The 12,139-nt window shown below is 37.3% G+C and overlaps 1 protein-coding gene across 2 annotated transcripts in view; it reads right to left on the bottom strand.

The window, feature by feature from the left end:
- REV1 (REV1, DNA directed polymerase) overlaps nucleotides 1–4,653 on the bottom strand; it is a 44,245-nt gene extending 39,592 nt beyond the window's left edge. The window contains exons 1-3 of one of the 2 annotated variants that reach the window (XM_014960232.1): nucleotides 4,587–4,653; nucleotides 3,635–3,767; nucleotides 2,138–2,306 (exon numbers count right to left, since the gene is read on the bottom strand). In XM_014960232.1, coding sequence (XP_014815718.1) covers nucleotides 2,138–2,306; nucleotides 3,635–3,767; nucleotides 4,587–4,643 — 359 coding nt within the window. In that variant the 5' untranslated portion in view covers nucleotides 4,644–4,653. The remainder of the gene's footprint in view (nucleotides 1–2,137; nucleotides 2,307–3,634; nucleotides 3,768–4,586) is intronic. The other variant, XM_014960233.1, reaches the window with a different exon arrangement.
- Between the last annotated feature and the right edge of the window lie 7,486 nt (nucleotides 4,654–12,139).

The following is a 12,139-nucleotide window of genomic DNA, read 5'->3' as shown; positions in this document are numbered from 1 at the left end:
AGCATCTGACTTTAGACCATAGCTCAGAATCGTCTAAAGTTCAAGTTCACAGTTCAAAATATGCAAAGCTTTTAATGGGGCAATAAACTTCAACATATGCCTTACCTTTCTTGTATAAGTAACTGAAAAAATCCTATCTTACATAGTTCACATAGCATATTCCAAATTATTGGCATTTTTGGTGTTTTAATATCTTTTTGGTGACTCTCAAACAAAAAAATGAAAATAATAGCCATTGTAATAAATGTCGTTAAGTTCATTAATCTTTGGAAAGCAGACAGACACTACAGTGATAAGCACCAATAAAAGAGAGGAATTAATTATTCATTCCATTATCAGCAAAGAATTTGAGTCATATGCAGTAAGGAAGAACCAGGTTACAGAGACAAGAAGCAAAAAACACAGCACTGAATTAGCAATTTGCAACCTGAATTCAATCTCTTCTGTAAAGAGAATGTAGCAGGTACCATAGCGAAAAAAGCATGTGATCATGTATTTAAGGACTAGATCATAATATGTATGCACAAAGAAATAAATCAAAGCTCCACAGACAAACGACCTTTTCATTTTGTAGCCCTGAATGACAAGACTGAAGATCTAACAACACTGCTTTACCAGCAATTCGTGACAGTAACATTTTGGGGTTGATTCTTAACCAAACTAAAAAAAACCGGAACCCATCATCCTGCACTAACATGATGTGCACATAAATATTCAACAAATTTGGAACTTCTACATCCACTGCACTGATTTTCACCATTGCATCTACTCAGGAGAACATAATTTGGCATTCCATACACAGAGATAGAGTATTTAACCAGTGAGTTCTTCAATACTGTTGAGAGGAAGGGAAAAATGAGGGGCTGTCGTGAAATTAGCTTTTATTCCAGATTCTGACATGAACCCTGTTCTACTGAGACAATGAGTTCCCTGTCTCCTTGTGCCCAACCCCACATTTCTGTCTATACTCAGTTCTTCTGACTTATTCTACAGTACAACCTTCCAGAACCAGGAGATGCAGAACCCAAACACGAGACATCACAAGGAAAACTTTAGGAGGCTGCATACATTAGGTTCTAGCAAGCCTCTATCGAATGTATACAAATTGATTTCTCCAACTTGGTTAAAATCGTAACAAGCTTTAATGGCACCAATGAAAACAGCTACATCTTTAAAATTAAAATGCAGCTAGCACCAGTTTTCCAAGTCCTTAAACTCATGGGAAAGGCCCTAAGACTGTTTAAGAAATGTACCAAAAGTGTTTTTCGAACATTTCTGACTAAAGTTAAAAAAAATTAACCTGAACAATACATGACATGAAACAGTTGAATCCAAAGTACTGAAAATCAGCAAACTGAAAACAGGAACTGCAAATAGGATTTTACAAGTATGCATGCAGAACAGTTCCTTGCCCGATTTTGCTCGCCATCTAGAAGAGAGGCTAGTTAAGAATAGCATGACACTGACAGAATGATTCCCAGAACATATTCCTGCCTGTTCTATTTCCCATGGGTTCCTCAGACGGAAGAAAACAGAAGCAAGCCAGATTAACTGCTCTCAGCCTGGCTAACACCTTTTTCAAGGACCTGGTGACAACTTTAGTTTATCCTATATATTCTAGGGCATGGAGGAACCAAAGAACATAAATTCTTTGTAAAAAAAACTTGTGAGGTTTTTTTTTTCATTTTGTTTTTGTTTCATTACAAAGTCACAACATGATAAATATTTAGATAGATTCATTTCAATTTTATGAAAATGCTTTTCAATTGACATTCTTCTTTATTTACAGATGAAATGAAACATAAGCAATGCACAAGGCAAGAGGTTAAAAGTCACGCACCTGGTACTTATTTAAAAAAGCTAGTCAATTGATTGGATAGTAAAGGTAATCAACATTCAGTTTCCAGATATGCCTGAGACTTTCTGAATGTTCGTAGTGAATTTTCTTAAGGAACAATCACTAAGAAGTGTAACTTCAATGTAAAAGTGGTATTTTTGCTTAGCTGTTGCAAGGGTAGATTTATTTTAAACAAAGCCATAATCTCAAATGCAATCTTCTATAATGCTTTTTTCCCAAATTTTTCTTCTTTTGTTTTCCGAAAGGACAAATCTGCAAAAGCAATAGACCTAAACTTACCTTTCCATGATCCACTCTGGCCGTACCACTTTTTCTCCTTTCAATTCTTTTATTTTGGCATTTGGAAGATTTGTGGCAATGATGTGAGTTGTTTTTGATCTGGAATAATATACATGGTATTGGCCTCCATGCAACATCATTAGCCGTCTTAACTCATCAGCTGAAGGATCTATGAAAGGAAAACCAGAAATATTCCTGTTTTGTGTCAGCAAATACACCAAGAAAAACAATTTAAATTGAGAAATATGATGCCATGTTCAGAAAGAGTGCAAACCATTGTTTTTGTCCTGAAAACACTTTCTGGTTCAAGGAACAAATCAGAAAAACATTTCTGAAGAAATGCAGAAAACTGTAGATAAAAATCAAGTATTAAACTAACTCACGTATCTTTTCACTAGAGTTTGAGAGAGTGGTTTATACACAGAAGTAATAGAAAAGAATTAATATTGAAAGGGCTTAGCAACAGCACAGAACTCCTACTACACAATTCCTGATTTACTGAAGCAGTTAACTCACTCTTTCTTTACCACGTTATTCTTCAGTTGTTACAGAAAAGAGAGAATCTTAAAAACTAACATCTCTTATCCCCTCAATCACGTTAAAAAGAGTACTGATTTTGCAAACAGAGGTGGGGAAAAAAAAAAAAGAAGAGCTAGGAACTAGTAACTTGAAGAATATGCAAATGCTAGATATTTATTACAGAAACTGCCTGTATTAAATAAATGAGTCAGATACATTAATAGTTTAACATGTCGACCTTAACCTTTTTCAGTCTGTTTGAGCCCTGTGCTCAAACCAGCACTGCTCCGTATCACAGAAGCTGCATGCATCAGTTATGTAATAGTCACAACATTCTTGGCACACGGCCCCGAAAAAGGCTTCTGGGAAGTTTCAAAAAGGTTATTAAGCCGTTTTACAGAACCCAGGAGAAATATGAACGTAAGTACAGTAGATTAACAATCTTACTTCAGTTAACATGCACTACCAGTTCATGGCAGACAATGCATAGGTACGCCTTACCTCTTCTTTTGTTCTTCCATTATTAATGGGTTCGCTGTCTCAAGCATTACGCCACTCTGAGCAACAAAACCCCAACATATCCACCCAAACATAAATTTAATGCATACACTCCAAGTCCCATGCAACCATCAACTCTTTGGAAAACTAAAAATTTATGTAGGGGTATGGAGAAAGTGAAAATGTTTCATTTCAAATAATAAGACCATGGAAAGGTGGAAAAATTTGCAATTTGTATCAGTGACCACTCATACAAAGGACTTCATAAAGTAATACGTCTATTCAGAACCTAAATCTGATTTTATATTGAAAACCTTAATCATGAAATACAAAGGAACATAGTATACAAAACATATACAGTAATTGTTATGTATTTACTTAGCTGCAAACTCATGTGTTTTACAGTTCCTTACTCCATTTGGGATGGCAAACAGAACAGAACTGATCCTTCAAAAAAAAAAAAAAAAAAAAAAGCTTCACCTGTAAAGCCGTTGACATAGATGGCAACTCCACTAAAGATACTTGATGAACTTCCATCCCTCTGGTGCTGTATGGCTGAATCTGACCGGAATTGATCCTCCAATTTCTTAACCTTTGCAGACATGTACCCCCCCTAATTTTTAAGTTAAAACAAAACAAAACAAAATGAACCCCATGAAGTTAGTCTTATTTTCTAACATTTACAGACAAAACCCAGTCAATTATAAGAATGGAAAGGTAAGCAGCAATTCCTTCAAGCTGATTTTGGTTGACATACAAATGACACATTCTTTTTCCAAATAAAAAATAGCAAATTGTTCACCCTAAATTCTTATGTGCAAGATAACTGCATCTTGTTACCATCATGGCAGGATTTTTTTCATACTCCTTTGACCTTATTCTATAAGAAAAAAAAATTCTATCTATATAAAAATTCTTACAGGATAAAAAGAAAGAAGAAAAAAAGATATAAAGGAATGGTGCCAGTTTGGATGCTAAATCAGAAGCTCATTGCCTGAAGAAACAATGTAGAGAATATTCATTTAGCTCCATGTATTTCCAGTTCTTAAATATAGATGAGACAGTAGTATCGTAAATATTTATGTAAATTAGGTGCCTCAGTTATTGTTTGTCCAACTACACAGAATGTACTGGATAAATAGTTTTAAAAATTATTTAGTTTAGTTTTTAAATGGTGATTTAAAGCTATTCATGGGTCTGCACTTATTAATAATGCAACTTAATGGATTATTGTGAACAAAGACTTCAAAACCAGGTAATTTTAAAAAATTCTTTTGAACTTAATTATGTGTTTTCAAGTGAAGCAGAAGGGCTTAATTTATAGCATACCTTTAGCATATATAACAAAACTGTAAATCCTTTTAAACCAGTGCCACCTACCTCAAAAAGAAAAAGGCAAAAAAAAAGAAAAGCCACTTGGTTTTGAACATACCCATATTCCCCAGCCATCGCCCTCGGCAGCCCGTTTCCGCCATCCACCCCGCCTCATACTGAAGCTTCTGCATAGGAAGAAAAATGCTTGATCAATTAAATGTTTACTAATATCGTCAGTGGCATTTCAATGATGCATTACAGGCCATCTACAGATTACCAAAAAGATTACATTTTTCAAAGAGCTTCACTGAAGTATATGAGTTTTACAGTTAACCTAGAAATGAAAAATAAAAAACCACTAAGTTTTGTAGTAACGCATACTTAGCTCCTGCTATGTATCAAACACCACACATGCATATTTTTTTTTCTATCCATCCAGAACACAAAAAAACTCATTACAATGTTCATTTTCCATTATGATTTATTAAATTCTTCCTGTTCATCATACATCTCCTATAAAAAGGAGTAATAAAAGGTTCTTATTGCTACTGTTCATGCAAAATATTGCCTGAGTCAGGAACAACCTTTTATTGCCTATTTGATACTATCTATACGGTGGGATACAGGCAAGCAACTACTGGTACTAGAGACTGGAATAATTTCATCAATGGATTTACAGCTCATCATAAAATGTCCAAACACTTGTTGCTTCATTGCAATACATCACATTGAAACAAAAAAGACAAAGGCCATCTTATGTTCAAGGAAAAGCCAGTAATTTAAATGATCTAGTATGATCTATAGCTAGGTTTGTGATTTGAGTTTTTCCTTTTTATGTTTGTTAGTGTTGCTTACTAATAAATAAATAAATAAAGATACCCAACTAGCTAAACTGCAGTTTTTCTTTATGCAAGACACTTATCTCTGGACTATGAGCTGTACACAGCAGTGTCCCCAGATGAGCTATTATTTGGCTAGAACAGAACTGGTGGAGAGAATAAAGAAACGTTTTGAACTGTGGCCAGATATTCACTGCACCCAAGTGATTCACATTAACTATAGCTGTTGTAACGCTGATTTTAAAATATTGATTATGATGTAGTAAGATCATGAGGTCACTGCCTGCTATTACATCTCTCACTTTCTGCTCCAACCAGTTCCCTAAAAAAACCCACTGTTTTGTCTTTTAGGACTATCAGCTCTTAGAGTGTGAGGACAGGACTCTGAAACAAAAAGGAAGACTTAAGCCAGTCACCTTTATTTCATTAAATTTTATTTCATTAAATTTCTATTCCTTTATCCTCCATAAAAATGCACAAACTACAGTTAATACACAGAAATAAGCCAACTGTTTTTTTTCATCCTTGTCTGCTTTTGAGAAGATACCTATTCTGTGGACTATCCATAGCATCGTCCAGTAATGGAACACAGAAGCTTCACTCAGTCTCCAGCCTACCAAAAAACCACATACTGCTGTAGATGGCATTAACAATGCATTTTGGTCATTCTCCTGTCCTTCTACTGCACTGTTCTGGAGACTGCTATTAAAAGTTTTTACCCTATGAACCTAGCTGAAAGCTGTATTCCAGCTTTTGACTCTTAAATCCCTTTGTTCTAGAGCTACAAAGCAGGCATACTCTGAAATCTTGATAAACCACCTTGGATTGCAGGCCAGTTTGATTGCAGAGCAAGATAGAGCTGCAGAAAAGTTTTCATAAATATGATCATTTTCATGGAATACTGCAAATATGCCAAATTAGGCAATGACAGAATTCTAGTCGAAGCAGATATAACTACCTTGGAAAGACAAGTTTCAGTTGTATGTTTCAGGACATCTGCAAACACAAGATCAAGAAGTACCTGGTTCTGTTCTTACATTTGCTGTAATATGATACATAATCTACACACATGTGAAGATTAATCACAAGTCAAGGAGATGAGCTCTACAACAACCAAAACAAAGCAACCCCTCCTCAGGATGTTGCATTTTCTCTCTGGGTACCTGTATTTCTTACCCAGAGACCAACTTCCAAGACCCTGGGCTTTCTGAAATGAATTTTTACTAGTTTGGATTACATCTAATAGATATCACAGAACTCTTAAGGAGCAGTGAGAAAAAATGAGAGGAGATGAGCTAGATGACCACAAGAAATACAAAATTGACTTTTTTTTCTGTACAAGACAGTACATACTGGAAATGACTAGATTATTTCTTCCATATGGAAAATACATATTTTTCCATCAGCTGAAGTCAACTGTAATTCAAATCTATCACTTCTGGCTAACAAGTTCTTGGAGAAAACAGCAAAGCGTAAGTTCAAGAAAAAAGATATTCATTAAAACATCTAGTGGTTTTAGATATCATAGGTATCAAAGAAACAGAAAAATTTTAACTACTGATTACCCTTTCTCCTTCTTAATAGAGGATGAGGTATTAGAAAGCAGCACTGAGGAAAGGGACTTGGGGGTGCTGGTGGACGAGAAGCTGGACATGAGCAGGCAGTGTGCAGCTGCAGCCCAGAAGGCCAATCGCATCCTGGGCTGCATCAAAAGATGCATTGCCAGCAGGTCCAGAGAGGTGATTCTGCCACTTTACTCTGCTCTGGTGAGACCTCACCTGGAGTATTGTGTGCAGGTCTGGAGCCCTCAATATAAGAAGGACATGGACCTGATGGAGAGGGTCCAGAGGAGGGCCACAAGGATGATCAGGGGGATGGAGCACCTCTGCTACGAGGACAGGCTGAGGGAGCTGGGGTTGTTCAGCCTGAAGAAGAGGAGGCTCCGGGGAGATCTAATAGCAGCCTTCCAGTACCTGAAGGGAGCCTACAGGAAGGCTGGGGAGAGCCTGTTTAGAAAGGCCTGCAGTGACAGGACAAGGGGAAATGGCTTCAAGCTGGAGGGGAACAGATTTAGACTGGAGATTAGGAGAGGGTTCTTCACTGTGAGGGTGGTGGAACACTGGAACAGGTTGCCCAGGGAGGTGGTTGAGGCCCCTTCCCTGGAGATATTCAAGGAGAGGCTCGACGAGGCCCTGGGCAGCCTGGTCTAGTTGGGGGTGTCCCTGCTGACTGTGGGGAGGTCGGACTAGATGACCTTTGGAGGTCCCTTCCGGCCTGGGCAACTCTATGATTCTATGATGACAAAGTCCTAAAGATGGCTGTAAAAAGGACAGAGGCTCTCTCTTCCCAAGAAGCCACATGGAGGTTGGACTGGGTAGACTTTCGAGATCCCTTCCAATCCAGGCTGTTCTATGATTCTAAGTCTATCAAAAAGAAAATCTCATATGAAAAGAAAGTCTTACTCCGAAAAAACCCCACAAAGAACCTTCAAGACTGTATGAAACACATGCTAGGAGTCATGACAAAAACAGTCTAATAAAGATATTCTTTATCCCAATCACTAAATTCTTGAGAAGGTAGGATTTGATAGGTAGCTACTCTGACCACTATATAGACAAGCTCTTGCTTAAACTAAAATATCTAACACCTGATAAACTGGAGAACTGCCTTTATGTGAGTAAGCTTTTCTAAAACTTCGGAACACGTTCAATTTTCATTCAGGACACTGGGATGTGAAGAAGAAAGATCTCTAGTCTAAAAGCCACTAGATCACAACACCACAAGCAGCAGGGCCAATCAAAATCAGAATCATGGGTACGTGCATAGGTTGATAAAGCTAGAAATGAGAAAAACAAAACTACTTTAGGTTAGTGTGTTAAAACCGCAAAGTAACAACTGTTCAGAAGTTGTGTTCCTAGAGCATGCAAAACTAGAGAACGTAGGCTATAATGCCTGCTTACAATATCTGATGATGATTTACCATTTCCTTGGCAGATGCGATCTTTGAATCCACCAGTCCACTTAAATTCTAAACACACAAGGCAGGAACGTGGGACTTCAGTGATTACTATGTGTCTCTGACTCATGTCTTAAGAGTTGTGGATTATTTTCATAATGCTGATACGAAAACCTGGGAGACTAATTTCTCCCTTTGTAGTTCCAGGAACTGCATGATGAACTGAGGTTTCTGGACTAAGGAGAATCCTCACTTCTACAGACTTCTGCTTACAGTGTGAATTTTTCCTTGAGAAGGAAGATAACCTCTACAGTTGCCTTGCTGAAACCTAAGGAACAAATGAGCATGAGAGACATCTTGTACAGGATATATTAAATCAGAAAAGTTATGCAAGATTTGAAACATGCTCACTGATTCATGAAATAAGAAATGTAAGGATGCCACGATGCTCCCTCTATAGGAATCACGATGAAGGGACGAGTAAAAGAAATGCTTTGTAAAGAACCCTTGAAGTGGGGATGGAGGAGCAGAGGAAACCTAGAGAGGGGACTTAAACACCCATCACAAGCATTCCAATTTCAGACAAAAGTTCATCTTTTTTACTATTATAGCACCTAACTCGTTTCAGAACAGTTTTCTCTTTTTTCACAAATTAAAGAGCACAAACAAACAATGACTCAGTAAAAGTGAACCACCATAGTTACTAGCTTTCGGGGTATCTCTAGAGGCTGAAGGACAAGGTATAAAGTAACACTTTGCCCAGATAAAAGCTTTTTAAATTAAGTGAAATGCTCATATTCTGGACTTCTGAACACAAAGAAATTTGCGGCAATAATTAAAAAAAAAAAAATCCCAACAAACTCTGAAATTGCATGAAGGCCTGTAAAGTAGAAATAGTATTCCTAGGAATAGAATTCAAGTTTTCAGTGCAAGAGAAAAAAACTTTTCAGGAAAAAAAAATAATCAAGAACTCCTGTGACCAATATTAACATAATTTGGCCCTGCATCTCTTTCTAGACCACATTCAAATGGTAAAATCTTACTGTTCTACAATATAAGAGTTCTTTTACTAAAATTCAAGTTTCTACTGGGCAATCCTTTTCAAAATTGAAGAGGGAAAAACCAAGAGTTTTGATTCTTTGAACATGCCTAGCACCTGAAAAATACTCAATACAGTCCAATAGGAAAAGAATGTAACGTCCCTCTGTACACCGCTTCATAGGCCTAACATTATACTTTCCAATCCGCAACTACTTAATCCTATTATTAAAGACTTCTAATCAAAGCCTACAGATCAGGTAATGGAATGAAATGTTAAGTCTACATTTTATGAATTCTATAAACATGCCTGTGTTTGAGATTTTAGATGGCAAAACAAGGAATGTCGATGTCAATGTCGATGTTAAGTTAATATTTGTTTTGATCTCATCTGTTACATGCAATCTGATGCAGGACAGTTATTATTTAAAATACTTTAAATTCAGAATGGTGTGTTTGTAAAACAAGTGGCTTTCCGTTATTTCAGACAAGTGGGATAACACAGACAACAGACAAACCCAGACCAAAACCAAAGGTATTATGGGGAAAAATGCTTGGGAGCATGGAATACAGATCTCAATCACTCTGTAAGAAGTGAACATGGATCCTTGTGTGTTTTTTAATTCCAGGGTCAGTACCAGTCCTGCCCAAACTCGAGTTGTACCTGCCACACTTTTCAGCTTTCCCTTTACCAGGTATATTGTGCAGAAACATTTCTGCTGCCTCTTCAAGCAGTCAGCTCAAATCTGGCAAAATATACAATTTATAACTCTGCACTACAGAAAGCACATGAACTATCTCCAAAGACAAGATGAGGCTGCACTGTGACTCAACAAATAATCCTGACAAATTTGTGTCTAAATACATGGCACAAGTAAATTCTAATCCAGATAATCCAATTTCAGGTAACTGAAAGGCGAGTGAAACTGTAACACATTGTAAGAGCTATTTTGCATTTCTGACCAGAGAGAACATCCTGCAAGAACTTGATTTAATTAGCATATTCAAACACCACAAGCCATATTCTTGAAGGTGTATCTCTACTGCTAACGGAAGTATGGGTATCTTGGGCCACTGCTAATGAGTACCAGAATCTTTTGCCTGAACTGTAGATTAAATCCAGTCCTGCTCAGCAGGGCTTAAAAGTTGTTTCCATCAAGTGGGTATTTTGTGGCCTGTTTGAGTTTCATGCATCTACGTTCCAGTTCCCACATCAAACTCACCACTCTACTTGGCACTAGTCTGAAAGCTCTTTGAGGAAAGAACCGTCTTACGTGTTTACACATTTCTCAGCATAAGAGATCTTGGCCGAGTCTTCTGGAAAAGAGCTGCTGCTACAGGGTCTAAAACTGTTTTCTACCACATATTGAAAAGTCCACAATCCAGCACAAGAACTTAAAAAAAGTTTAAAAATGTTTAAAGATATTGTATTTTTAAATTCCTCTGATTTTAGACACATCAGAGTTAACATTACAGTTTCATATTAAAATGAACTAATTAGTACGTTGCAAAGCAACTGAGTTTTATTCCAGGTGAGAAACAAACTCTCAGGGTGAAGTTTCTTAAGATGTCGAGTCAACTTGATGGCTGACTGCCACCAAGAGAGATGATTCTGGTCTTCAACCTCAGCATGCCTAACAGGCTTCATCCCTTCTTCCCAACCTCTGCACTACCTCCGAACTCACAGGACCCCCATGGTTGTAGTGGTGCTATATGCAATTCATCTCACTAAATCAACAAAATTTATTTTAAAACAACAGCAGGTTAGTTTCCTGCTGAACTGACTCACAAAAGCAGCAGATAAAGCCAAAGGAGACGGCCAGAAAAGAGGAATGGATGGGACTGTTCCTTTCATTGCCAGTGGGATCCTAAGATTGTCTTTGCCATTTCTAGAAACTGCCTTTTAGGGTCAGGTCTATAGCCAACTAACTGTGGTGTAAGTGTGGATAGAGTTGACATGAACTAGCTACTCTTCACTAACTAGCCCTGCTTATGTTCTCCCCCCACAATAAACAGGAGGGGTAGGCTACCTCACCTTTCCACAGGGTAAGAGTTTTCAGAGAAAGTTACAATCAAAAAGCCCCCCATCTTAGGCCACATTTGCCCATACGATAATCACTCCTAACCACAAGCACCTGATGTTACAGGGTCAACCAGCAAATTCTGTTTTGCAGTTCAATCTTTGATGATATTTTAATGCAACAGAAATGAAATTAGCTGAAGGACACTTGAAAAAATCTGTCCCCAAAACCACTCAACACCACCTCTACCTCCTGTGACTAAGCCTAAAAGTATAATTTAGGAAAAAACAATCATTAAAATCTTGGGCAAATTAAACACAGAACTGTTAGTATGAGACATTCAGAAACAGTATTTTTCTAAAATATGCACATGTCATTTGCTGGAAAGGTGAAATACCACATGACCCACATAAAGCACAGAAAAATCCAAGTCCTTCAGAATCAACTCCTTATGTGTAGATGACTATTCTAAAACTGTGTTCTGTGCATACTTTCACTTGAGCTTGACAGCAAAGAAATTATATGCTGACCTTCAGTTCAATCACTCCCTGACAAAGACACAGGAACTCTTTGCTCAACTAAACCAGTTTTCAAACTATTTTTGCAACTCAAAATGGTCTTTATTTCATATCAGTTTAACATCAAGGATTTTACATACAATTAACAACTATGAGATACACATTCCTCTTGCTGGCAAATCACCACAATGATCTAAAGCAGTTGTACAGCAGGTAACCATTTATACAACAGCTGTACAGGACAAAAGTGTTTAGACCTTTTCACAACTGATTTGGAGTTTGAGACAGCTGATTGTTTT

The sequence above is a fragment of the Calidris pugnax genome, unplaced genomic scaffold (assembly GCF_001431845.1).
Source record: "Calidris pugnax isolate Ruff unplaced genomic scaffold, ASM143184v1 scaffold188, whole genome shotgun sequence".
NCBI lineage: Eukaryota > Metazoa > Chordata > Aves > Charadriiformes > Scolopacidae > Calidris > Calidris pugnax.
Note: the sequence above shows the minus strand (reverse complement) of the source record. Positions and strands in the feature narration are given on the sequence as shown.